Source organism: Coturnix japonica, chromosome 1, assembly GCF_054131305.1.
Source record: "Coturnix japonica strain WE chromosome 1, WE-NBRP24, whole genome shotgun sequence".
Taxonomy (NCBI): domain Eukaryota; kingdom Metazoa; phylum Chordata; class Aves; order Galliformes; family Phasianidae; genus Coturnix; species Coturnix japonica.
This window is the reverse complement of record NC_140663.1, coordinates 44,483,367-44,510,390: the sequence shown is the minus strand read 5'-3', so window position 1 is coordinate 44,510,390 and position 27,024 is coordinate 44,483,367. Positions and strand designations below refer to the sequence as shown.

Here is a 27,024-nt window from a genome sequence, read left to right as displayed (position 1 = left end):
CCTAACTGTCATATCACACCTTTTAGCATCTCTCTGAACTAAATCACATTCTTCACCCACAGCCCAATGGAAAACACATCCAAAAACCTGCCAATGCATCTCCTGCATTTATACCTTCCACCCAACCCTTGGAAACTCTCTGACAGCCAATCTGGGCGCTGACACCAGAATGAGCTGAATTGCACAAGCACCGTGTTATCCTGCCATGCTGAGTGTGCAGCAACACACAGCTGCAACAGGAAGCACTCATAATCTTCAGGGGCAAGAACAATGTGCTCCATCAGGACCTGCACGCTGATGGCTCAGCAGCCAGCACAGCTCTAGAAAGCAACTTCTGCATTATGGCAATTTTCCAATATGTTTACCATAGAATCACAGAATACCCTAAGCTGGAAGGGACCCATAAGTGTCCCTGAGCCCAATTCCTGTCCCCACACAGGACACCCTTATGCAATGCGCTATGAATGCTTTTTGCTAGGAGGTCTGTTATATTTAAAACTCTAGATTAAAAGAGCTGCCAGGAAGGCGGCGCTGTCCCAGTCCCAACAACTGATCTCCAACACGTGCATCCTGCCCAGTGGGCACATGAAGAAACAGATAATATAATTAATCATGAGTTTTTAATCATTAACACAGAGCTTCAATAAATAGGCAGCGTGCCTGCAGAAGGAGCTACAGCATGCAGAACACCCATGTAATCTCTAATTACTGCTGGCCCTCAGGTGCACTATTCTCTCATTTATAAATGAATCAAGTACTACACAGCTTATTAGGACCCCCCGCTCTCAAGCAGTCCCCCGACTCTCTGGATTACACACCACTGCCATCGAATCTTTCACCGACAAGAAGCCTGGCTGTGCCTAAAGCATCTCTCTTGGAATTGCTGCCTCTAAATATTAGGCTATAAGAAAAAAATTTTGCAGGGGAAAAAAGAAAACAAAACAAAACTAAGAGGGGTTAGTCCGCTTGGGTAACTAACTCCCTTTTCAGGAGCCAACAGCAGCCCCACCTGCTGACTGCAATGATTTGGGTCACACTTCAGTCACAAAATAACGCGACAGGCCGGCGCTGCAGCCGCGGCCCCGGGGCCATTTTCTCGCTCACCCCCCGCCCCGCCCGGAAGAAGGTCCCGCGCTGGGCGGGGCCCGCGGGAAGCGCCTCAGCCGGAGCGGCGGCGGCCGAACGCAGCCCCGCCCCGCGGCGCCGCCAATCACCGCCCGCCGCCGCCGCGACCTCGCGGGCTCCGGCGGCCCCGCCCCGCTCCCCCCATCCCCCCCCCCGCCCCCGGTCCCGGCGGAGCCGCTTACCGTCCCGGGACGTGCCCATGAGCTGGTCCAGCATGGCGCGCATCTGGGCCTGCGCCGACATCTTGAGCGCGCTGTGGCGGCCCGGCCGGGCCGAGTCACGCCGACTCCCTGCGGCCTACGAGGCCCGAGGCTCTCGGCCCTCCCCCTCGCGTCACTCGCGGACTCGGGCGGCGACGCGGCCGCCGGGGGCGAAGCGGGCGCTCCCTGTGGCCGCGCCGCGGACGGAGGGCGGAGCGCGCTGCCTGCCCGGCCCGACCCGCCGCCGCCTCGTCTCCTCCCCTCCCCCCTCCTGGCCGCCCGCTTCCTCTCCCGCCTGCCACGCGCGCGCGCCAGCGCTAACGGAAACCCGCGCGCACGCGCCGTGCGCCCCCCTTCACCCGCTCCTCGGCGTCATCGCGGACGGAGCCTTTGGCGCCCTCCGATTGGCCGCCACGAGCGGTGACGCGCGGCGCGGCGAGGCCGCCAATTGGGCCGGGGGGCATCTCGAGCGGCGATTGGGCGGGCGGCTCCGCGCAGGCGCCGTGAGGCACGGGCTCGGCGGGCGGCCCCGAGGGGAGCCCGCCCCGTCGGCGGGTGCGCGGCGCTGTGCCCGGCGGCGGCGGCGCTTTGTTGTGCCTGCGGCCGCCGTGGCGCCCTCTAGCGCCCGGCTGCGGCCCGCACTGCACAGGGAGCGGCCCGGCGGCGAGTCAGCCGCCCGCAGCCAGGGGACGCGGTACGATGCGGAAAGATCCCTGTCTCGGAGCTCCTCGTGCAGCCCGAACACGCCCTGGATTCGTTGTTTCCTTTGTCAGATTTGGGTTTGGTCGTTATGGTACGTGGGAGGCGCTGCATGGGGTGAATCCTCAATGCACTCTGAGAGTCAGACAACCCAAAAGCTTTGTCCCTGTTCGGCTGGTTGGATTTGGACTGGGTGGCCTTTAAAGGTTCCTTCCACCTCAAATTATTCTGATTTATTAGACGAAGCCATTTTGTGTGCAGTGCTTCCCGATAGCACTTTGTTCTCCCTGGTAGTAAAGCCAAAACAAGCGCTCTTTTGTTAGTGTCACTTTAAGCTCCTCCCCAGTTACAAACAAGCCTCACGTTCTTATCTACTGTCAGTTACCCTGATTACACATTTCTTACATGTACTGCACAGAATTTGAACCTCTTGTGAGAAGTGGGCAGCAACAATTGCAGCTACTATTTCTCTTATGTTTTATATTGAAAAATGGCGTTTTGTAGCTGAGAATTCGCTCTATCAAACGGTGTTACTGTGCTCTTTGTATCTGCTGTCGTTTCCATGGAAATAAATAGGAGGCAGTACTTTTTGCTCGCCCTATTACACTATTAAGACAGGGCCTCTGCTCTTGGAGGAGTACAAAACTTTTTATTCCTCCTACCTACAAGTTCAGGGGCAGAAGCCAAACAAGTTTATAGCACCTCAAACTGCTGGTGGCAAGTCCCGGCTGTGGCTCTGACAGCCCCGATCGGACAGAACAGAACACACAAGGCAGAATGCAGCTCCAGAGCCGAGGGCGTTTATTCGTGGCCGAGCAGCGGGCGGCACGGGACGGGCTCAGCCCTTCCCCCCCGGCTGCCGGGGCAGCCTGAATCCCACCAGCCCCGCCACCTCCTCTGGGGAGCGCTCCCCGCGGCCGTGGTACTCGCGGTGCAGGGCCTGGTGCTGCCGCACGCTGCGCAGCAAGCACAGGTAGGTGGCGGCCTGGAAGTGCAGCTCCTGCTGGGCCCGGCACAGCTTCTCGCTGGTCACCTGCGGGGAGAAGCAGCAGAGCTCCGCAGACGGCACCGGGAGAAGGGCAGCGGAGGGAAGGCCCGGAGGCCGCCTGTCCGCCCGCGCCGTACCCGGTGAGCGCGGAAGGCGTTGAGGACGTGCCGGTACGCGGCCGTGTCGCGGTAGGCGCGTCCGCTGATGTGCCGCAGCTCGCGGAGCAGCTCACGGAGCGTCCGCAGCGGAGAGCCCAGCGCCGCCATCTTCCCGCTCCTCTCCCTCCGCCAATCAGCCGCCGGCAACGCGCGGAACCGACCAATGGGAGGGCGGGCGGCTCGCGCAGCTGTCCGTCCAGCGGCGGAGGTCACATGCCGAAGGTCGCGCGGCTCCGGGGCCGTTGGGCGGAGGGACGCGCTCAGGGGCTGCGGGCGCTGGAACCGGAGCGGCCAACGGCAACCGATGCGTTGGGAGGGTGGGCGTGGAAGCGTGGTGTGAGCGCTGCGTAACGAGAGCGGCCCGGCATCAGAGGGCGGGGATCCGCCTGCTGTGCCGCCTCTACGAGCGGGGTCGCAAAAGCCGCGTTCGGGTCGTTGTTGGAGCAGCCCCCACCCACCCGCAGCGTTCAGCGTCGAGAACCCCCGCTGCGCGTCAGAACACAGCACAACGCTACAGAACGGGCGGGAAAGGAGGAAAAAAAGACCACCCCAGATGGGACTCGAACCCACAATCCCTGGCTTAGGAGGCCAATGCCTTATCCATTAGGCCACTGGGGCTGCCACGAGAAACGTTTTTTCCGGCGCCTACTTGTGCCCTATCTCCTCCCCTTTTCCTTTAGAGGCAACGCTTGCCGGGCGCTGATTGGGCAGCGCCTCCATCCCCACCTCCCTGCCATGGAGCCTGCTGGGAACCGTCGGGCCTTCGTTCGGCGGTGGCCGTGGTGCTGCCGGCCTCCAGGAAGCTCTTTCCCCGCGTGGTGAAAGCCTCAACAACAACCGCTCCCCACTGGAATTCACAGCAAAGGAAAATCCCACCATAAGCCCAACAGCCCTTCACGTGGAGCACTTTGTATTTTTATTGTGTGAGAAATCACAGAGACAGGGCTCGTATGTACATTCTTCTTTATTTAATACAGCACAGACACGTAACAGGTAAAAAAGAAAACACACTCATGAAAAAGCCTGTCGCCATCGAGGACAGGGCACAGCTACACCCAACTGCGTAAGGCTCCTGCTGCAGAACAGGGCCTGCTGCCTAAACGTGGATCCCAGAGCAAAACTGCTGCCAAAAAGGCTTCTGCTTCCAGGAAAGCAGAATATAGAAGATGGGGGGAAAAGGGAAAATCCCTCTAAGAATAGGTGAAGCAGGCGGCGCCTGCAAGGCTTCTTGTGGGACACAAACACTGCTGCCTGTTTGGACCAAAGCACAAGAGAAGAAATGCTCTGTGCAGAAGAAATGCCCCAAAGCCCCAGGTTCTGAAAGTGCCACCTGTCTTAGGGATGGAAACCTGAGCATCTGGAAGGAGTGAAAACACAGAATAGTCACAAGAGATTTATTAGTCTCCCTGATAGAGCTTTGCTCACCACAGCTGGGAATGTGCAAGAGAACAGACCGGCTTCCCAATTAAATCAATAGTCATTAAACTGACCAGAACTGCACACATTTGGAACTGATGCTTTTGTGGCAGCAGCTTCTTCCTTCTCCCATTTCAGTTCGGGATGGCAATAAAGCAGGCGCCAGTTCCTCTGGCAAAGAGCCTTACGCATCATTAAAAAATTAAAATACAAAAATGGGAGACAGGTGTATTTACAAAATCCATGGCTGGTACAGTACATCATTTTTAAGACACACTAAATGCTACAATCTTTCAGGTCCTGAGATTATTACCAAAAAGAAAAAAGAAAAAAAAAAAAAAAGAAAAAAGAAAAAAAAAAAAAGAAAAAAAAAACAACCCAGAAAAAACAGAACTCAAAAACTTGTGTTCAGGTCCAGTTTTATAAGGAGAGAGGAAGGAAATCACACACTTAAAACACAGCATCCCTTGACGTTAGTGGAACACGCCTCTCTAAAAATCCCAAAGAAAGTGGTGCTAATCACCCAGCCGTAGCTGCGTTTGGTTGTTCAGGCCTGCGGTCACAAGAGGGGAGCATTTCACAGGGGAGTTTCTCTGGAGAGCAAGGCAGGTGTAAGCACCTCGCTGGGAGGTTCTCTGATACTCACTAAGCCTTACGATCTGAAATAGGCAAGTATTATAAAGGAGGAAGGTGACCTGATGCAAATTCACACTGAGCTGAGCAGAACGTCACAGGAATCACCAACTCAGAGAGGTTTGCCATATTGTGCCCTTTGCTTGGGGCAGAGGTCTACCAAGAACTCTTGTTTGTAAGATGAAGGGCCAGCTGTTTCAAGCTGCCCCAAGAAAGGCAGGAAAATGCTTTGTCCACCATTTTCTCTGCTGTTGGCTTTACACAGCTTCCTTCATTCACCTGGGGATCAGCAAGTCAGGTGGGGTTAAGCTGGTTATGTTCAAACTTGCTAAAAATACATATCCTAAACATGACAACAAGGTAGAGGATAGACCTCTGTCAGCAGGAGGACCCCACTGCCACTAGCTGGATTGGCAGGGATTTACTTGGAAGCTCTGCTCTTGACTCAACATCATCACCAGGCAGAACTGCAGGGACTTGCATCCACACCTGTATCTTCAATGCAATACTCTGAACATCGTGCTTTTGTATCACCAGAAGTAATAACCACAGATGCCCTTTTATTATAAGCAACCTGACTTTAAGCTAGAAAATACCAGCGTTTTAAGGATTACTCATGAAATGCTTCTAACCCTCAGTAAGAAGACTACAAAAGACAAATCACAGAACAAGGGTACTAACTTACCAGCTAAAATATAACTGCTCAGTAGACTTCCTGGAGAAAACAGTAGTAATGAATTTTGTATTTTTTTTTTTCCTTTTTTTAAATAGTAGTCCAAAAATAGTATTTCTCCATCTATTTTCAACTTGAGAACTATGCAAGAACATGGTACTAATTGCTACATGATGGAATTACCGGCCATAATACACACACTACAGTTCTCACCTCTGAGCTAAACTGTTATTTGTAGTTACACACAAGACTAAAAGATCAGCCAGGAATACCGGGGGAATCACTATTTTGTTTTATTTGAAGATCCAGATACTGTGTAGCTCATACCTGCCCTCCTTTAGAAGCAACTTCATTTAACCGAGAAACCCATTCAATTCACTTCTGATACTGGAAGGAAACACAGGATCTCATTAACTTCTCCCCGTATCCAATCTGCACATTAACAAACAATATCACTACGGCTTCTTGAAACCAATTTTGAGAGCTGAATATACCAAAAGCTCTCAGACTGAAACCTGTCACAAGAGGCGATTTTAGCTTCCCTCATGAAACGACTTCATGAGGTTTGACAGTAGGTGTTGCACCAGCAAGAGTGTTTCTTTTTTAAAATACAAATTTCTTTCTTCACTTTAGCAAAAGGAGTTTTAAAGACATTCAAAAAATATTCCATTTTCTTTGGGTAAAACTTCAACATGTGTTAACAGGGTAACTGGGGAAAGGAATGCATGTAACACTTAAATATGTAATGAATACTTATCTGCATAGTTGATATTAGTGACTACTAATCAAACTAAGGCCTTATCTGGAGAAAGTTGAGAACACAAGAATGTTTCTTCTCCCACCTCCTTCTCTACTGGTGAAATCTAAGAAGTCTCAAAGGAGCTCTGGCTGTGTCAGCAGCTATTTGACCTGGTCTGCAGCAGTGTTATCTCCCAACTGGTTTGAGTCAATTCTCTCACCTTTTTCCCTTGGTAGCGGACAGTAACAAATGTAATTGTACCTGCTCCTAGAATATATCTGCAAATGCTGGAGCATGATGGGAGTTAGTGCACACTGCTTGTTTTGGATTACTTCACTAAGAAGAAAAACTTGTTAATGGTTATTAAATTAGCGGGAGCTGAGAGCAAGAGGAGAGGCTGAAAGTCACTTCTAGATACAAAACACAAAACCACAATTCTTCTAGAGTTGCTCTGTAGAACTACAGCTGTCAAAAAAATGGCTACAAATAACAGATCTATGCCCTTGACTACTGACAAGATTAGCACAGTATCATCTACAAGGAGTGTGCAAAAAACAACCCCAGGGAACCTTTGTGCTTCCCCAGTTTTGCCATGCCGAGATCTCTCAGCTTAACACAGCAGCAGCGGGGCTTCCCACAGCCCCCAAAGGCTATTACAGCAGCAGGGTATCACTGGGTCACAGAACACGGGCAACAAAGCCATACCAGGCATTTCCACAGCCAGAGCACTCCCCAATGCAATGGTGATCTTTCATGTTGCCAAGTCAGCCTACTTAGGCAGTGATTTCTAGAGTAGCAGATGCTGATTTTTGAACAGTCTCATGCGTGAAAAAGCACTGCAACCAGCAGCACCAGCTGTGGATACCTGATCTCTAAGTCATAGGATGAAGAGCACACATGCCTGAAAGGAACTAACAGCAGAAGAGACAAGTAGGTGCAATTCACTGCCATGGGTGGATGTGGCCAACTTACTGAAGTTGCTCTCAGCAGCTCACATAAGGCAGATAAGGAAGCACTCTAACTCCATCTGAACAAGCTACCAGCAATAGCATTCTCTCTGACTGGCACCATTAGATTGGTAAAGATTACAAAAGCACAACAGAAAAACAATAAAAAAAACCTATGGCCTAGTTTAAGCACATTCAGTTGAACGTGACACAGCGGTTAGGCTATTTTCAGCCACAGGAACATGCTGTATTTGATATCCTACTTTTAGCTCTCTAGATGGGCTGTCAACCTCAGTATGAAGGACTCTTCTAGCCATTCTCACTCTGGGTTCTGAAAAGAGAAGGTAAACAGACCCTTTTCATACTGCAACTCAAAACTGTATCTTCCCCAGAGGAAACATACCACAGAACTAGCAGTCTACTGATGCTTATGTAAGTTTAGCACTTACAAACAACAAATGAATTGCTAATTTCAGGTACATGATTGCAACAATAGTAAGATACATGTATCCTCAGCACAGCATTATTAAAATTACTAGAAGTTCTACTACAGATCGCTAATTTTGTCAGAGACAAGGAAACAAGCAGACACTGTTTTTAGTGTTCTGCAGCTAACAATACATGAACTTACTGTTTGTTATTTTAAGAGAACAAAACAAATGAAATCTCAGCAAGAAAAAGTACAAGTACTGGATGTGAATGATTTAGGCAGCTTGCAAAGTACAGTCAAGTTAAACTTCAGAGTTGTTGCACTCCTGCAGGTTGTAACAAGTTCCTCCTTACACGTAACACATGGTAGGAAGGGACAGTTTTAGTCAATGTACGAATCCTTGCACTGACCAGTGTCAAAAGACACAACAAGCTGAACACAGGATTCCTTGCAATTCATCTCCACTAAAACCTGTTGAAAGCTATTTTAACCTTCTTTCCCGGCTCCTTACAGTTATGTCTTACTTCAAATTCAGTAATAGTGTGAAGTAGTCCAGTATTTAAAGTTGTCTGTTGTGAACTAATTAACACCCAAACATAAAACCTTCAGAGAAAAACACAAGAAGTTCCATTCCCATTATCCGTTTCTTCCTCTCCCCCACACACGTTTACACACTCACACACGCACCTTTTGCTGTAGTGCCACCTTTGCCCAAGCATTCATTTCATATATGCAGACACTGACAGAGACAGCAGAACAGAGTACTATGAGTTACAGGCTCCTAAGGAAAGCTGCTGTGTGTGAACGTGTGCAGGTATGTGAAAAGAAAGGACAAACATACAGAACCAGCGCCATGGTACAGCAGTACAGCAGCTATGAGTCACATACATTACACACTTTTTTTTGTTGTTTTCTTTTTTTCTTTTCTTTTTTCTTTTTTTTTTTGTTGTTGTTGTTTTGTTTGTTTTTTTGTTTTTTTTTACAAAAGGGAAAAATAGTTTAACAGCATAAAGCCATCTTGGCAAGCTTAAGATTTTCCTCCAAAATGCCTTCCAGCACTTCAGGATCTCTGAGAACAGTTTAAAGAGAAGGTAGGGAAATAAAATAAAAAAAAGGCACTTAAACAAAGGACGAAGGCCTGAATCAAGTAAGTCATGGAGGGGAACAGCCATTTCACCAGAGCTCGGGCCAACCCAAAAAGCTACCAACTTAAATTTTTTTCAAAATTAAAATTGCATAAAGTGTTAATTAATCAGTCATTTACCTACTGCTTTAACCTTCTGCATCGTTTTATGAAAGAAAAGCCAGTGTCCCTTTAGTGATTTCCCCCCAGTTCAGCAAAAGATGAAGGTTAGGTGTGGGAGGAATCCTTCCACGGCTTGGCCTAACAGCAGGCTTTCCTGCAACGCCATCTGCAAGAAAAAACAACCTCCAGAACAAAAACAGGAGAGGGGCCACTGTACCTTTAACAATTCACCCAAAAAACAACAACAAAAACCAAACAAAAACCACAACAACCCACTGAAAAACAAAAACAACCACAACCCAAACACCCCAACAACTCTAAATCCATCTGTGGGCAAAAAAAAAAAACCAAAAAAACAAACCTACTCCAAAGAAAACAAACTGTAAACTAGATTAAATTTTGCTAATAAATACAGCCATAAAGTTCATTTTATGAATGTAGCAGCAAATGTGATAAAGTTAGTTGGGGTCCAAGACGACTCCAAGAGGGTTAATATGGTTCACACAGCTGTTGTCAAACTGGGAGATTGCAGGATTTCTCTGTTTTCATGTCCTCAAGGATCTTGCACCAAGTGGAGAAGGAGTGTGGAGGAAGGGTCAGGTAACGGGACTGAGGGACTGAAACAGGCTCTTGGCACCTGTCCCAACCTCAGATCTGTGCATCAGACAACTCTGATTGGATTCAAACAAGAAGCAGAACCCAGGCAATTAAAAGTTACTTCTGATTAGCAGAAAACAGATGTGAAACCCACAGCATCCACACTTGTGACTGACAGTATTAGTCATGTCTTGAATCAACTGACAAGGCTGGACAAAGTGATTTAGGCCATTAGCATCTTGGAGTGGGAGGATACCGCAGTAATAGTCCAAGGTATCAGAGATTCTGCAGCCCGTTTTTCATCTGGCCTGCTACCTTCTTACTTACTTTGCAAATGTCTCAAAAGGATTTAAAATAGCTACTGTGGCTTTTGGGACTTTGGATCAGTGTTGCAGAAAACATTACCCGGAGGGTTTTAACATCTAAAACCTGTGTTTGAAATTATTGCTTGCATTTGTTTGGGACTTTCAGTGAGCTTGACATGGTAGCTCATTTACAGACCCCAAACTGAGTTCAGCCCTGCTGCCTGGAAAAGACAGCTCTACTTGGCTTTCTTATTGCTTGTGAATACTGAGGGTTATTAAATAAGTACAACTACAGTGTATTTATTACCAAAGGCCCTTAAAAAAGTAGTAAAAATCTGGGGGCAAATGACCTTAGGAGTGCTGCTGTGCAGAAAATAATAAAACATCAAATTAATTTTGCATTTGGATATTTCAGAATTTTTTCACTTCCCCATCCTGTTCTTGCAACCTGCAAAGGTCACTCAGAACCACTCTATTATTTCTTTTAATTTGGCCTTGCTTGGCTTAACACAGGAGAATAGGGAAAAGGCAATGCAGATCCTTTCATCACTATGCTGCTGATTCCAAAGCAGCTCAGGAATATAGCAACTGAAAACAGCTAGCCCCCTGTGGACTGTCTGAACTTGCTTCAGGAAGAAATGTATGCTCATCTGTATGCTTGTCACCTTCCTACCTATTTTCACCAGTTCACTCAATCCTCAAGACACAATGACTTCCTACCCACAAGATCTGGAATAAGTACCCCTCAGCTAAAGGTGAGGTGTACTTCCAGGAAGAGAGGGATACTGAAGGGAAATTTGTGCTGTTACTAGAAGTCTCCCAGTCGAAAATTTCATGAAGCAACTATGAAGACAAAGATGCCAATTTGAATGAGATGCCTTGATGAAGAAAACACAGAAGAGGTAGAACTCTTAGGACAGGGTTGTTTGGTTGTTGGTTTTTTGTTTGTTTGTTTTTTTGGTTTTTAGTGTGGTTTGCTGTTGTGGTGGTGTTTTGTTTTTAATATATTGCTGCTTGATGGCTCACTGCTGTAACTCCCTCAGCTACTTGCATTATTGAAAACGTATCAGGTTCAACAGAATTCAGAGAATTAACATTGTTAGGCTTCCAAAAACTTCTCTTCCTTCAACCCTTCCTGGAGAAGAGAAAGAAAATCAGATAAAGTTGTACTCTACATCACTTGTGGGATATAACGTTCAACAGAATATGCATATTATTAGGAATGCAAGAGTTTAAGTAGCTGTATATTTCAACTCTAAATAACCTTGACTGAGATGCAAGCTCATCTAATCAACACGCCACATAGAAAACATCAGCATTAGCTAAAAAGCATCTAATTGGCTGACGCTGCTGAGTGAAATTCAAGAACTAATGCATCTTATTTTAATTCAACGTGTCTCTTACAGAAGTGTTGTGCAAAAACATTTATTGCTGAGCTCAACCCAACATTTTTTATACGAAATACACAATATATATTATTTTATATTCATGTATATATATATTTTTATATAAAATTAAAATGAGCTCTAAATAGAAAAGAAATTGTTCTCTGGTCTAAGAAAAATAAGTCACATGTAAAAGTAACCTGAAAGCTATAAGTTAATCTAGCAAAAAACACTGAAGATTCCTTATCCATGAGTCAAAGTATCTCTGGAAGGTGAGACAACCTGTAGTCACTGGCTCAAACTCACCTCAAACTACTGGAAAGACTAGGTATTAAGAATTTCAGCATCTCTGATCAAAGGAATGTTTCAGGGTTGAAGGAGAAGGACATAATACCATTTTAGTTGCTTCTTTCTCCTTACTGTTTATTTTAGTTTCTGCCATTCTCACCTTTTATCTGACAGCACAAGGGACTCAACAGCATAGTTCTGTTCTAGTGTCAAAAGTGCAACATGTGCTGGATACTTCCTAACCTTACAAATGAACCAGTCCATGTATTGCTATTAAAAAAAAAAAAAAAAAAAAAGCCAGCTTTGTAGACTTGCACTACCATGTAAGGAAGAGTTCAGGTTGGAAACTCTTCAGGCCAGCAGGGGCTAGAAATACTGGAGACAACCCAATCAGCCCCCGGAAGAGAAGGCACCTCTGGTCGCTCTTGAACGACTCCTCTTTGGCTAATGCCTGAAGCACTATCAACCTGGCTCTGGAATAAGTCACATTCAGCTTTCCTTTACTAGCAAATCAAGATAACGAATGCATGGCTTTTGGGAGCAGTTGCATGGAAGATGAGAAAGATCTAAAATAGGTAAAGAACTTATCATGTTTCATAAAAGATGTGACAGAACACTACTTAATTTTAGTAGGATAAACTAAAGGGAAGGGAAAAGAAAGTTTTAACAGAGACAGAAAGAAGTAACAGAAAACAGATGTAGGAAAGAAATGCTAGCCTGACCAAGAAAATGTGGCTTTTCCTTTTTTGTAAGATGAAAAATTTCCAAACATCTTTCCTTGCTTGAGTAAGAATCATTATGTTAAAAAAAAAAAAAAAAAAAAAAAAAAAGAAAGAAAAAAGCAAGGATCAAAGGATTTCCTAGTAGTCTCTCACATCTCATGTACCAGGAGATCTGTTTTTGAAGACAGCTCCATGGGGTTAATGTAGGCTCTCTACAGCCAAACAGCCTTGTAAAGTCAGAAGAACACCCACATCAGAACCTGCATTTCTGTAAGTTTTTAAATACAATGCAAAGTATCCCAGCACCACCTCTACTCTACACAACCTTTGGCCCAAAACCATATGGTACACTCAGGACCTACATATAATCTTATACTGGGCGCTTCAGGAACTAATAAAGTAGATGATTCCACTTAATGCAATAGATGGAAAAACCTATTCTAGCTCCCCTCATTATTTCAACTCTTTATTGAAGATTACCCAGAAAAAAAAAAAAAATGTTTGTGCTGCTGTGGGTTTGACAATCAATTTCTTTTAAAAGCCAATCAGAACAATGAAAAAAAGTTTGTTTCTTTAGGCGAGATCAAACTATGACCAGTCTGCATGACCAGGAGGAGGACCAGTCCCCCCTTTTTCCTTCTCTCTTTGATCAAGTATTGTTTTCTTTTTCTTCTTCCTCTCACCACAGTGCTTGGGATCAGAATATGTAAACATCGACAGAAACAGCAGCCCTGTGACAAATAAGCACTTCCCCAACTGGGCAGATTCTGTCAGCCAACCAGAACTGCTTCAGCTCCCTTGCTTGTCCAGAAGTCACTGGTTTTTCCGCTGTAACTTAGTGTCCCCTTTACTTTGGCCTCCATCTGTGGTTTAAAGACAGGAAAAGAAGTGGGAGAATAAAAGCATGAACAAAATTTATAACTTAAAACATAAACATATTTGGAATTGTCATCTTTAACATCATCAAAAAGTGTATTCTTTATAGTGCAGAAGACTGCACATATTTTCTGTACATCTTTTATTTTTTTAAATAGCATTGTTAAAGCCCAAGACATCAAGCTTTATAACTCAACACCTCGCTAAACGTAAGTTGCAGCTCTGAATACCACAAAAATCAAAAATACACCAAGAAAAAAAAAAAAAAAGCTTTCCTTTACTTTGTAAGAACTGTAGGTCACCCCAAAGCCCTTGTGGTGACAAGAAAGTTGAAGCTTGTAACACATACAGGTGACTGGTCTATTTTCAGAGCCCTGACACAACACTGCCCAGTTTTTGGAGTCAAGTACTCCAAAAAACAGGACAATGAATCCATGGAGACACTGGTATCTTTTATGTTCCCGTTCCTAGCTAAAAAAATCCCTACTAGTGCACCACTTACTCAGAGACCTTTCAGCACTATGCTTGACAAGCATGAAAAAGATGTTCTACTTCAAGGTACTCCTCTCAAAACATGCAACTTTATTATCAATGTTAAAATTCCAAGGGAAGATAAGTTCCATTAGGAACATATCACACTGTTCACACATATGTACAGAACTGCAGGAAACATCAGAATTCTACACTTGAAGGTTAGTTTCTCCTCCAAAGGAGAAAGTAAAAGTAGTGGAAAAAACAATCCCCTCCCAGTGTAGACTATACAGCCTGTAAACAATCATCCATTAAGGAGCAGTAGTAGGAATCTGGAGGCTTAAGTTTCTAAAACTGCTATAACAAAATATTATTGAGATTTTTGAGCTTTTTTCTTGTTCCTGGCACTGAACATAAAGAGAAAAAAACCTGCTCAGTTTCTAAAACTATTGGTGTAACAAAAGTACCTGCTGCTACCAAAGCTCATTATTTTTCCTGTCTTCTCTAAACCTACTGTAAATATAGTGTACACTTTATTTCAGTCTAGAGCAGAAATATAACTTGTTTTTTAAGTTATAAAAAGTAGTAAGAGAAACATCATCTTTACCTGTGTAAGCTTGCTGCAAGTGAGCAGGCAGAGTTGAGTGAGACAACGCTGCTGCGTGCTGAGCACCTGGCTGTAAACCCTTCAGTAAGTCTAAGGAAAAAAAAACAAGGAGAAAAACAAGGATGAAAAATAAAACTGAAAAACCAACTTTGCCTTTGTGAAACAGAAATTAATGCAGTAGTGCACCAATTTGTGCCTGAAGACATCTCAACAACTAAATACATACTAGTATTCTGACGGCTGCTAAACAGACTAATGAAACAGACCTGCTCAGAACTAAAGTCACAGCAAGGCTCGTGCCTCACTCCTGGCATGCAGTTCTTTATACTATTTCCTTTGGCAGAAAGGCCAGAATTGATACAGATTAAAAGACTGAAGAATTCCCTTTAAACAATCAAAAATAATAAAACCCATCTTAGTTCATGCTTTCTTATAAGAAACTGGTTTGGTACCAGAGTGTCTAAGCCGTTGCTAAGCTAAGGATATCCTAATGAATCATCATTTCAGGTCTCATCTTTGTACTGTGGAATTAAAAGAACATTAAGACATTTCTTTCTAATGACAAGATAATTAGTTAACTCAAAAACGCATGACAAAAAGCAACTATAACAGTGAAGTTAATCACCTATAAAAGGTGATTCATAATATTTGGATAATTACATAAAAAGTTTTTACCAAATAAGAAATCACATTTCTTCTCTTGCACTCATTATCTCAGAACTACACCACTTCCCTTCTTAACTTTTGTTTTCAGTGTGCCTCTTTCCATACAGCAGTGTGATAAGGAATTCCACTCACTCTGAGTTAGGCTGTGGTGGAAAGCCGCTGAGGTAGATCCCGAGGTGGTTGTCACTCCAGCTGTGTCTGTCCCAAAGCCAAGCAGCTCCAAGGGAAACTGGAAGGGCACAGTCACGGGAACAAGGCCACCCAGCATCCCAAAAGGAGTTAATGGTGCAGACGTCACGTTCTGACTGGTTACAGACAGGGGTGATGCCATGAGAGTCAGAGGTGAGGCGTTAGCCAGTAATGATGCTCCCGCTGTTGACTGTACAAAGAAAAATAGAACTTCAACATTTAAAAGCTCTGAGTTGTGCCCTCTAGGGAGATAAAAACTGCTTACTGCTAAGTGTGCTCTGATTGAAAAGGACATTAAGCTATTAATAAATATCCTCTTAGCCACGTAGGAGCAATTCCCACTGTTCACCTACTAAACAAGCACAAACACATCAGATTTACACAAGTAAGTATGGTTCACCTCTTTTTTTTCCTTTCCAGCTTTGCTTTATTTGCTTTTCCAGATTTCCTTTAAATTATCATATGTCTGAATAGTTTTAGAAGCAGACTGTTACTTCCCCCTTTCCACATACGGGTCTTAACACAGTGCTAACTATATTTCTAAAGAGACTTCTCAGAAGTAAGAATTTCTGAAAGCTCAATTCCATAGTTAAGAACAACCGCAGTTCAGAGAAGTCAGGTTACCAGGATGCAGACATATATATCAAATATATATGTATATATATCAACATTTATACACAGACACACAAGTAAATATTTCAGAGCCAAAGGCAAGAAATAAACTCTCTCCACCCCACGTATGTCTCAAGTTAAATTCACCTCAGTTTAAAAATGAAAATGCATGATTAGTCAGAATATTTCAGATACAACTTTTCCCAACTTACATTAATTCCTCTGAATTTAGAAGCTGTTTGGTTTGTTCCTATTCAACAATCTTTCATTCACTAAACTTGCAATAATTTCATAGGGTAACGTTCAGTTCTCAAGTTAGCAAGTACAGAAAGAAGCATTTTGAATTAGATTCAAACTCGTGTGTTTAGATGTCTGAGCTATGAAGATTCAGAGACTTCTATGAAGAAGGCTTAATATTTGTGCATTTGGTCAAGCCAGTCTTAACTAAACCCAAAACTTATCTCCCTGAGTTCTGAACCATCAACTAATAGAAATAGCAAAGTGATGAAAACTCCTAAAAGATAAACATTTTCTATTACCATTTGGGTCTTAACATGTTTACGTGAAAGCTGCTAAAGGAAAGATAGTGCTGCTTAAGACAACATTTTAAAATTATATGGCTGTGAACACAAGTACCAAGCAAGCTCTCATAGGAAATATTTGTATTGGCCATCTTAGGAGTGACAGCTGCTAAGACAGATTTCATTTCACAAGTAGAAAAACGTGGATGAAAACATTGGGAGAACATACATGTTTGGTCACTTCAGATGTACTAATTTCACACTAAGCTCCTGTACAACAAAATGGCAGCTGTGCACTATGTTATCTTCTCTGTACAACAGAATAAAAGCCACACAGCAGTTTCTTACAGTACTGCCTTTGTAAAAAGCCTCAAACCAAAAAGGAGCTTTTCAGTGTGTTCTGTCAAGAACCTGTTTACTTGAGGGAAAGTACTCACAGAGAGTGTCATAAAGGAGCTGCAAATGAAGTGCCATCAACTATGATAGCACCTCACAAAAGGTTTGACTTGGTCATGTAAATTCGAGTCATTAATACCCTTAAAAATCCAAGTGGTATTCTGCTCAAGTGTGTCAATGATAGGTAGAGCTTAAATAACTTAAAATAATTGCTCAATTTTACATTATTTTGGCTTTATGTTCTCAAAATACAACATAATATACTTTGTTAAAATTCTGAGGAGCTACAGGTGATGCAGGTTTATATCCAAGTTAACAACTGTACCAATCAAGTGGGAAAGGAGGGAAATGCTTTTTGGAAACTCTCCCTAGTTACAAGCACCTTTTTGTCATCACATGAAATCATGTTAGTTTGAAGACCAGCATATTCTTAAAAGCAACTTATGAACTATTCTTATCTGACGGATTAGTAGTGTCTGATTTAGACAGGAATGAAATACCTAAACATTTAGTGGAAATTCACTTTCAGTCTTATGCAACGTAGGAAGGGTAACTAAGCCCTTAGTACCTAGGACCCAGCAGGTCTTTAAGGCAAAAAACGTCCTATTATCACAAATCTTTCCTCCTTCAGTGTACTTGGAGGTTACTTGATTATCATCTTCGCTTGAATGTACTACACTGACTGAGCCTCAGTCCGCACTGAAGGAACTCTTTGTGAATGTTTTATCCTCCTCTGAAAACTCTCCTAAACTGTTTTACATCACCAAAGTACCTTCGGAAGTGTCAAGAAAAAAACAAAACAAAATACATGTGAAGTCACAATTATTAACTTTGTAATGCCAGATGTAATTCAGTTCCTCTAGCTGGATTTCCTCTGCCTATGTGCCAGAACACTTTGTTATAGTACAGTATGAGCTCATGTTAATTGATTATCCACCACATTCCCAGCAGTCTCTCCCTTCAACATCACTGTCTGCCAAGATGCATTTCATTATTCAAGCGATCAGTGTCTCTATAAAAATAATGATTTGCCTATAACTGCACAAGGTTTGCACAGATAACACACACAAAAATCAACCCCAGACCATTCACTGCAGCCTTGCTTGTGTCGAGGCACCTTCTAGAGTACCCAAACTGCACCACATTTAAGCTTAGCTCTTCTCCAGACTGCCTGTGGTACCTCTGTAGACCTTACACAGGGCATGGATTGTTTTCTTTTTTCTTTTTCCCCTCCAAAGTACCCCAAAATAAGGAGAAGGCTGTATGAGAATCTATCAAACACCCTGTTTACTCCAAGGTACGGCAGGGTGAAAGACCACAGAAATACCTCACGAAGGTAGTTTTCTTCTTGTTTTTCAGCTACATTAAGAAAAATTAACAGGCTAAAAGATTATTACAAAGCATTATGAAAACCTGAGTATGTACCACTACCACACAATAGCTATGTACATCACTCAGAAAAGCACATAATTTTTCTAGCTTGCTATAGACCAAGACTCTAATTTACAACGGTATCGTCTTCCTTAATGTAAGTAGCACAGACTTCACAACAGAAAGAGCACTATAAAAAGAGAGGAATACTTCAAATCATCTCAGTAATTAAATTGTTCCCAGTAAGAAGAATGCATAAAGTAGGTTGTCTTCTGAGCAAGTAATAGATTTGCTTGGGTTTTAGAACAACAGTATTTTTAAAACATTTGTGTTATATGACTTCTTTTTTTAATCCCCAGTGTAAAAGTTTTGCACAAGCTCTCACAAGTCTCTTCTATTATCTTTACATATAGATAAACCTCTAACTCAGTTTGATTAGATCCTACAAAGTAAAATACATATTTAACAATCACAACTACTTTAAAAAGTTCTGCATTGCTAAATTCATGCCTTGCATTATACTCTAACCACAAACAACTGAACTCCAGCTTTGTAAACCAGTCACAAAGCTTCTCTAAGACTTTTTATGTAAGAACAGTCTTTACAGATAAGTAGGCAACAACACAGAAATTCAATAATGCAAGACAATACTGCATACTCTGAAAATACGACACACAAAGCTCACCTTTTATAGGGCTCTCTTTAAAGAAAAGAAAATATTTAATACTACAGACCAACTGTTTCTTTTTACTGAGGATTCCTTCGCCATATCCCTTGATTTTACATCAGCTGGAAATACCTATTCACTGTTGTGAAAGCATTTCATCCATTTTAGCATTGATGCTTAGTGAAGTGTCAGCATTAAGTTTAGGATTCAATTTCAAAACAAGATATTGTGAGAAAGAATGTTTACAAAGTGTGATAAATATGAACATCAGATTTAAATATAAACTCAGATGCATACCTGCACACTGGCTGCTACAACTGGAGACCCTGAGGCAGAAGATGGTCTGTGTGGAGTTGACAATTGTTTAGTAGCACCCTGTGTTCCACTTCCTGCTCCCACAGACAGACTAGTCCTACTAGCTCCACTTGAGTTAAGGTTACTGCCTCTGCTGGCAGGTACATTCATTCCAACTCCACCCAAATTATTTTTACCAGCAGTTCCAGAAGGAGAAGAGTTGGGCAATTTTGAAGAAGCCTGAGGGTTCTTTGCAGGCTGAAGGCCTGAGGTGCGATTAGAGGGCAGCAAATTCATTGTGGGAGACTGCCTGCTGATATTTACACCACCGGTCTGTTTATGTAGGGGAGTGTTGCTGGAGTGACTACTCTGGGAAACTAGTGCACTTGAACTGGAAGAACTGGGTGTTGCTGCAGGCCTGGGGGATGAGGTGGACTTAGATGAAAACTTAGGTGATGCATTGGGCTTAGGTGTCACAGAGGGCTTTGATGCAGTGGGCTTGGGAGAGGCAGCAGGTTTGGGAGAGGCAGCCATGGAGAAGGGAGGCTTGAAACCCTGGGAAGAAACCTGCGACACCATAGCCTTGGCTAAATAGTTACTAGAGGTAGAGGCGCTGGATGTTGTCCGAGAAACCAGTGGGTGAGATACTTGAGAGCCACTTCCAGATGAGGGATTAGACAAAGGCAGGCGATACACTACAGACTTCTCTTGAGCTTTGATGACTGGTGATGAGCAAGACAGTTTGGGATTACTGCTCAACTTCACGACTGGATTGGTCTGTGATTTACTAATAGTTGCTTGTAAAGGAGATACATATTTCTGCTGTACAGCTGAATGCTGGTGCACCTTTGTCATTTGTGACGTTGAAGAACCACCTTGAACCTCAGAAGATGATACCAAGATGTTAGTATCCTTGGGTCTTTGAGAGGTGGTAGAAATAGCTGCTTGGGTTTTAGAGGAAGAAACATGAGTCTGTGAAGAAGCAGCAGCAGCTTGGATCTGGCTTGACCTCTGTAGTCCTTGCTGAAGTAGCTTGGCTGGCAAAGGCTCTAGGGAAACTTTAGGATTTTGAATTGAAGATCCAGCAATAAGGCCTGAAGAGATACCAGTGTGAACTAAGTCCTGGGGTTTCTTTGGTACTGGACCTGTGTGACCAGCAATAAGACTTGATGAGTGGGGTGTTTGAGCGGGCTCTACTTTCTTAGAAGTTGCCAGAGGCAACTTACTCATAATGCTTGCCAGTTTCTCTTCCCTCAGCCCAGGGCGAGGTCTGGATGTTGGCGTCTCTATAGCGGACCCAAGAGGAGATCCCTTGGCACCATTATTGATAACTGCGAGAGCATCAGAAATAGAGTCCAGTGAGGGTGGGTGGAAAGAAAGGTCTTCATCCAGTGAGTCGTCCAAGCAGATAGTCTCTGGAGCTGGTGTGCAGCTAGAGCTGGATGGGGTGCAGACAGGTGCACCAGTACTCAGTGTAGTAGCACAACCTGAATTAACTGAAGATATACAAGTTTTCTGTTCTTTCTTTGGACTAGAGTCCTAAGAATGAAAAAATAAGTAAAAGAAAAGTTTAACAGCCTGCCTGGAGTAGATTCAAAGTCTTTTTTGGTTGAGTACTATTATTCTATAATTCAGAGGAACCTAAAATCTACTATTGAAGTTTTCATATTAAGATACCTATGATATATTGGTGTCCCATGTGAATTTAATATTTGTGTTTTAAGATCACACATTGGTGCTTTACAAGGTTAATTACAATCTGTGCCGCAAAGAACAGAATGGCTAATTTGATCACTAGGTAGAAACGGATAGAACTTTAATAAAACTATTACTTTCTTCAAAATCAAATTTTCAAACAGCTATGCAGCTTAACATTACGAAGTTATGCAGATAACCTCTTGTATTATATGGTTTAATGCCCACATGATTACCAGCCAATAAGCTCTAATAGCACTTCCTTAAGATATGATTTTCCGAATGAACCTTTTTTGAAAGATTTTTTTTCTGGATCAGAGGCAGAAAACTGGTTGTACCGAATGGTCATATAGAAGTCAGATATGTAAAAAGGCATTTACCTTCACTTTGGGTTTAGGCGCCAGAATCACTTTCTTCTTTGCCCTAAAGCAGGGGAGATAAACACACGTCAGAAGACAGAAAGGCAAACAGTTTAATGCCGCTCTGATTATATTCCAATAAACTAAGAGGATGACTACTTGGCTCCAGCTTTCTTAACAGAGCATTCTTGAAATAGAAAATCTAAGAACATACTCAGAGAAAGCACAAGCATATCTTTAAACTACTGTTGTCAACTTCGCATGTAAATTAGATATAAAATTCACCAAACTACTGATATAGACTGATGTATACCAAGTTAAGAGTTTGGTTTTTTGTTGTTGTTGTTTTTTGTTTTAGTTTTGGTAATTTTTCAATTCAGGGCATTTCAGTCCCTCACAATCTTAGAAGTTTCTTTCAGCAGAGCTTTATCTAAATGAAAATCACCAATACAGGATAAAGGTTACATAATTTCACTTTATATTGCTGGGTTGGTTTATTTTGTCACCAAAGCAGTAGTGCACTTTACTTTTCCATCTGTATTTCAAACCACAAAACCATTTTTTTTTCTCCTCCAAGGGTTTCATTCCTTGTCTACTGTGAAATAGTTCTAACTACTTTTTGTTGAACAAGCCATTCTTTCTTTCTTTTTTTTTTTGTAGTGCAAATGAGCGCTGTAGCACCAATGGCAGTTATGCATGCAAAGACAGTACTGAGAACTATCAGTTGCCTGCTTCAACATTTCACATTGTATTTAATTCCTATTTCCTCAAAAGGATTAACAGATTAACACTTCACTGCTCTATTATTCTAAGCATCTAGAAATAAAAAAAAATATGTTTTTTGTAGATGGACTTGGACTCAGTTTTGCTATTAGGTAGAAAATATACAGTGTTGATCATAAATAGTTATAGTTTGGGTAGTATTCAAAGCCATAATTGGTTACTGGAGTTCTTTATGAATGAGGGCAACTCCTAAGAAGGACACAGCACTATCTGAAAACACTGAAAGTAAAATTTCACTGAGATACAAAACCTACTGTGTTTACAAAAATTTATGAGAAAAAGAGCAAGAAGTACTGGACTCAATATACTATGCTACACTGTCTAAATTTTGCTGTGCATTGTGTTTTGGAATAATTTAAGGAAAAGGTGTTAGTCCACAAATATCCATGTAAGTTATTCAGACAATTCAAAACCAAGTTATAATATTCCTGTGATACTGTATTTCAGGTAAATCTAAATTAAACAATCAAACATCTATGAACATTATACAAATGCCTCCAAACAAATCCCAAAATATCTCTTTTCTCTCCCCAAAAAGAGGTAGCATGAAGAGATACCACATACTGAAGCTACTTTTGAGCTGTCAATACTTACGGAGCAGAAGTGAGATGATTGTGAACACTCCGGCTTTCTTTAAAAAGCATCCTGCAAGAGTAGTGAGAAAAGAAACATAAGTTGATTCTACAGGGACAGTCAGAATATGACCAGCTAATACTCAAGTACCTTTGAATTCTCAGATAAATCCTTTATTATCTGTTTCCAAAGCAGTTGGTTGGTACATTTTATCTGTACTGCTGTCAGAACACAAATGTAGGCAGCCATAAAAAAAAAAACCACAAATGCTAAATAAAATAATGGTTATGTTTATATTCACAATACCTCGTCCAATGGCCGAGCAGAAGTGTACATAGAGTACTACATTCTTCCAGCAGGAGGGAATAAAAAGTTGTGGCTCCTCAAGTCCTCAAAGGCTAGCAGACTACTTCAAATATCAAATTAAGGATTATTTTAAACTCTTCTCATTGCATGCCCACATACTGATCACAGATGAGAGTTCTGTATGTGCTTTTTGTTGGTGCTTCTTTGTGGGATTTTTCTTTGTTTTATTTCAATGTAGAAAGAAGCCAGAACACAAGACAAGCTTGTGTATACTAGCCTTCAATATTTTGTAGTGGCTATTATGTGCCACTCATGTGACTTTTGCATTTACTCTCATATTATACCACAGAGCCAGTGACACGGCTTCGTAAAAGGCTAGAGTTGCTATGATAATCTTAACTTTTTATGTGGTTTTATTCCCATGTGATCTATTCCTTCTCTATGAAGTGAGAACAATTCTTTACCCTGTACCTATACTTGCATGCTACCTAAATGCAGCTATAAACAGTTAATGAAAACTCTCTCCTCTCTGCTTCCAGGTAGACATACTAAACTAGACAGTTTTCCTACATCACTGTCATGTTACCACTAACAACATGAATGGCTGTCTAAACGAGAGCTTTTCACCACTGAAAACATCCTATAGAGCTGCAGTTGTTATGAAAAATCCAAGTATCCACAAATCTCATGCAATCTGGCAAGAAGGCGTTGACACACTCTTGTTACATTTCCAACAGGTTATTTATCAGATTCAGTTTTCACACCTTATTTACCATACCAACCTCCAGATCCGTATAACACTGTCTATTAAAAACATCAGGAAACAAAAGGAACACTCATAGTATCATCATAGTATCATAGTCTCATGCGGGTTGGAAGGGACCTTAGAGATCATCGAGTCCAGCCCCCAGGATTCGAGCCTCTGTGTAGCAGAGCGGCACTTCTACCACTTGCGCCACAGGGGGGATTCCCTATTCAATGTTTCACTAACCTATCCGGCTTCTCCAGAGCACTTTCCCTTGTGCCTCCTGCCTACTACTTTGACCGCTCCTGGATCATTTTCATTCTGGGTCATGTGAGACACCAATAATTTGCAGGGTTGTCCTTAAAGGCTCAAGGCAAAGTTTAACCAACACTGGAACAGAAGTCAAGGATCCAGTATAACTAAAGGCAGCAAGAACGCAGCTGGAAAACAATCTGTCCATTACATAAGTATATTTAGCTATAAAACTACTGATGAGGAAGGTCAGTATGACACTGCTTCTCTGACATGACTTCAAGTGTTCTGCAGGTCTACTGGCAAAACCATCCCCTAGAAGATGAAACTCTGGGAATTCAAAGAAAGTCTTCCTGTTCTTTTTGTTTCCTTTAAACATGCACATGTTTATATTACAGGCATCTTTAAAAGGACATGGAATCAGCATGCAACCCATCTACGAAGAAATCAGTTATATTATCAAAGAATCACCAAGGCTGGAAAAGACCCCAAAGATCATCCAATTCAACTGAAGCCTAGGCAGACAACATCTACGTTACGTGAAAAGGCTCTGAAGTCCTTAAGGACGAAAAGAATTTCTAAAAATCCATGAATATCAGTAAAACAGTCTAATTGGGTAGAAAATGGAAGTTTTACACATAGAAAAATAACATGACGAAGGACCACAGTAGTTATAACACACATTAACAGATGAACAAAGTGCAATTTAAAGTAGTATTCAACACCTTACCTCATACTTCTGCAATGAACAATGGGGAACATATGAGGGCTGCTCTGAAACTAACGTTCCTTGTTTTACCATACTGATTCATGACACCAGAAGCAGAAGCCGTTTGTATAGCAGTAGAAGCTGAACCTTCCCACTAACATTCAGTTACACGTTGCTGCCATGAGGAAGATGGCAGCAGAGAGACAGGCTGACAAAATGGCATCTGACAAAGAAGAGTCTATGAAGCAAAAGTGTGTCACTGAATTCCTCCATGCAGAAAAAACTGCACCCACTGACATTCACAGAAACCTGCTGAACATTTATGGAGACCAAACAATGGATGTAAGCATGGTGAGGCAGTGGGTGGTGTTTCAGCAGTGGCAACAGAAACATGAACAAGAAGCCACATTCTAGATGGCTACGCCCAGCTGTCATACCACAAAATGAAGAACATCTTGATCACCCCATCTGCACAAATTGGCTGATAGTGAAGACTATGTCGACTTGTTCTATCAAATAGTGAGTTTGTGGCCTTTGCATCTGTTGTACTTTCCATGTTAACAAATAGGAGGCATTACTTTCAGAGCAACCTACTTAATACAGTTGACTTTGCAAATTAAAATCTTCCTTCATTTTAAGCCCACAAATTTCTATGTTATAACCCTACTCTGATTAGTAAGCATTCCTAATGAAATACATAGCAGGTCATTTTTAACATGGCATATCTTCCCCCCACCTATTTTACATAGCTCCTTCCAGCTCAAGGCCAGATATTAAAATTAAAAAATATTAAAACTTCAGCATGACAGTCCCTCTCCTAACATCCCAGATGTTCATCCAGCGTACAAGAGATGCTGCACTATGAACTATGACTGAATGCTACAAGAAATATTTGCTTTTCCTTTCTCCATGCATAACTGCCCAGAAAGGCAGTAGAAAGGTCATCTGAACACAATCCTGGGTCTAGCTGATCAAAGCAATCTCTCAATGCAAATACAGGAAACACAGCACGTAAACACAAAAATTATGGTATCCAAACAGTGCAGTTGGTAAATGAACTCTCGCTGGTCAGCAGAAAGTCGTGTTAAGGCAGCTCTTGTGTTTTCTGTTGTTTTTGTTTGTTTGTAAGTGGTGACAGATTGTTTTATTACTGAAACCACTTCTACAGTTGGTTTAAAACCTTATGAAACTTTACAGCATGCTTATCCCATGGATAGGAGAGAACCATTTATGGCTTTCAAATTAACAACTCTGACATGCTCCACTGTCTTCTGGGATGACTTCACACTGTCATCTAACCACTTGACTACTATCAACACTGATCTCTCTGTATCTTGCCCTGATCTAAACCAGGATTCCAAATCTCAACTACTTTCCTATGAACAGGTGACTTCTTACCAGCATATTTATCAGCAAATTTAGCATACAAAGCTAAACTCCTGAACAGAAATAAAACAGCTGTATGCCATTGAGGCATTTGTTCCTTTCAGCAGTTCTTAACAAGCAGCTTGCTGCAGCCTTATTTTCTACATAGACTATCCAACAAAACAACTAAGCAGTTTTCACAACTTAATGCTGATTTGACTAATCTTCAATTAAACTATTACTCAGCAAATCTGTTAGTACTGTTCTATCATTTAGCTTTTAAAATTAGGTCAAGATTCGAGGGAAGGTTGTCCTCTGCAGTGTATGCTTTGGAAGGAAAGAACACATCATCTATATTTGTTTCTCTTCTTGCAATTCAAAATGCCGGAGAACTTTGTCAAATTTGCATCTTACAATAATTGTTACTGCTCTCATTTTATCTCTATCTCTTTGCATGGTTGTTCTCTCAAGTCAGTAAGGATCAAGAAACAGGTATATTTTTGAACTGCATCATCACAAAGCATCCCAATAGCATACAAGAAATAAGAGCACAACAACTTAAGCATCTTCTAAAAATCTGACGTTGAAATTCAAACTTATAAAGTTCTTGTATCACTGCTTCATCAGCCTACTTAAAACATGGACAATTTTGAAGTACTAAAAGTACACTTCTGAGTTAAACCCATCACAATAAATAAGGTCCATAAAATAGCACCAAAAGGAGTAGATATAAAAAGCAGGTATTTTACCTTGCCTGCATCCAGCCTTTAGGCCAAAGTGGTTTCACTTCTGTTTCCATAAAGGTTTTGAGGTAATCTTCAGCAGACTGACTTCTGTTTGGCTCTAGTTCATAGCATCCCAGCTTGATCTTGACAAGATTACACAACAAAGATCTGCAGAGGAGAACACAGTGAGTATACTGATAGAAACTAACTTTGCAAGAGATCAGCAGAAACAGAATGAGAAATAGATGCACTGATACAGCTACTGCTCACTGGTAAGCAATTTTCTTCCAT

General features: G+C 42.3%; 3 protein-coding genes and 1 non-coding gene across 13 annotated transcripts in view; all 4 read right to left on the bottom strand.

Moving 5' to 3' along the window:
• Nucleotides 1-1,584, bottom strand: part of LUC7L2 (LUC7 like 2, pre-mRNA splicing factor) — a 28,662-nt gene extending 27,078 nt beyond the window's left edge. For all 7 annotated transcript variants that reach the window (XR_014934625.1, XR_014934635.1, XM_015861813.3 and 4 more), the window contains exon 1: nucleotides 1,308-1,584. Coding sequence is in view for 4 of the 7 variants with exons in the window: in XM_015861795.3 (XP_015717281.1) it covers nucleotides 1,308-1,368 (61 nt within the window). In the remaining 3 variants the exon portion in view is untranslated. The remainder of the gene's footprint in view (nucleotides 1-1,307) is intronic.
• Nucleotides 1,585-2,802: 1,218 nt separating this feature from the next.
• FMC1 (formation of mitochondrial complex V assembly factor 1) lies at nucleotides 2,803-3,301 on the bottom strand. Its single transcript, XM_015861834.3, has 2 exons — nucleotides 3,150-3,301; nucleotides 2,803-3,057 (listed from the first exon to the last, which is right to left on the bottom strand). The coding sequence occupies exons 1-2, from the start codon at nucleotides 3,276-3,278 to the stop codon at nucleotides 2,863-2,865; spliced, it is 324 nt and encodes a 107-aa protein (XP_015717320.1). The 5' UTR covers nucleotides 3,279-3,301; the 3' UTR covers nucleotides 2,803-2,862.
• Nucleotides 3,302-3,715: 414 nt separating this feature from the next.
• TRNAR-CCU (transfer RNA arginine (anticodon CCU)) lies at nucleotides 3,716-3,788 on the bottom strand. The gene has a single exon. It is a non-coding gene; the product is annotated as a tRNA-Arg (tRNA).
• Nucleotides 3,789-11,511: 7,723 nt separating this feature from the next.
• UBN2 (ubinuclein 2) overlaps nucleotides 11,512-27,024 on the bottom strand; it is a 47,484-nt gene continuing 31,971 nt past the window's right edge. For all 4 annotated transcript variants that reach the window (XM_015861736.3, XM_085516239.1, XM_085516241.1 and 1 more), the window contains 7 exons: nucleotides 26,758-26,901; nucleotides 22,653-22,703; nucleotides 21,297-21,339; nucleotides 19,225-20,760; nucleotides 15,304-15,550; nucleotides 14,506-14,595; nucleotides 11,512-13,414 (listed from right to left, as the gene is read on the bottom strand). In XM_015861736.3, the coding sequence (XP_015717222.2) occupies nucleotides 13,365-13,414; nucleotides 14,506-14,595; nucleotides 15,304-15,550; nucleotides 19,225-20,760; nucleotides 21,297-21,339; nucleotides 22,653-22,703; nucleotides 26,758-26,901 (2,161 nt within the window). In that variant the 3' untranslated portion in view covers nucleotides 11,512-13,364. The remainder of the gene's footprint in view (nucleotides 13,415-14,505; nucleotides 14,596-15,303; nucleotides 15,551-19,224; nucleotides 20,761-21,296; nucleotides 21,340-22,652; nucleotides 22,704-26,757; nucleotides 26,902-27,024) is intronic.

Coding starts and splice junctions, on each gene's coding strand:
- FMC1 (XM_015861834.3), bottom strand. CDS start 3,278: ATGGCGGCGCTGGGCTCTCCGCTGCGGACGCTCCGTGAGCTGCTCCGC. Junction 3,058..3,149: donor ACGCCTTCCGCGCTCACCGG/GTACGGCGCGGG, acceptor TTCTCCCCGCAG/GTGACCAGCGAGAAGCTGTG.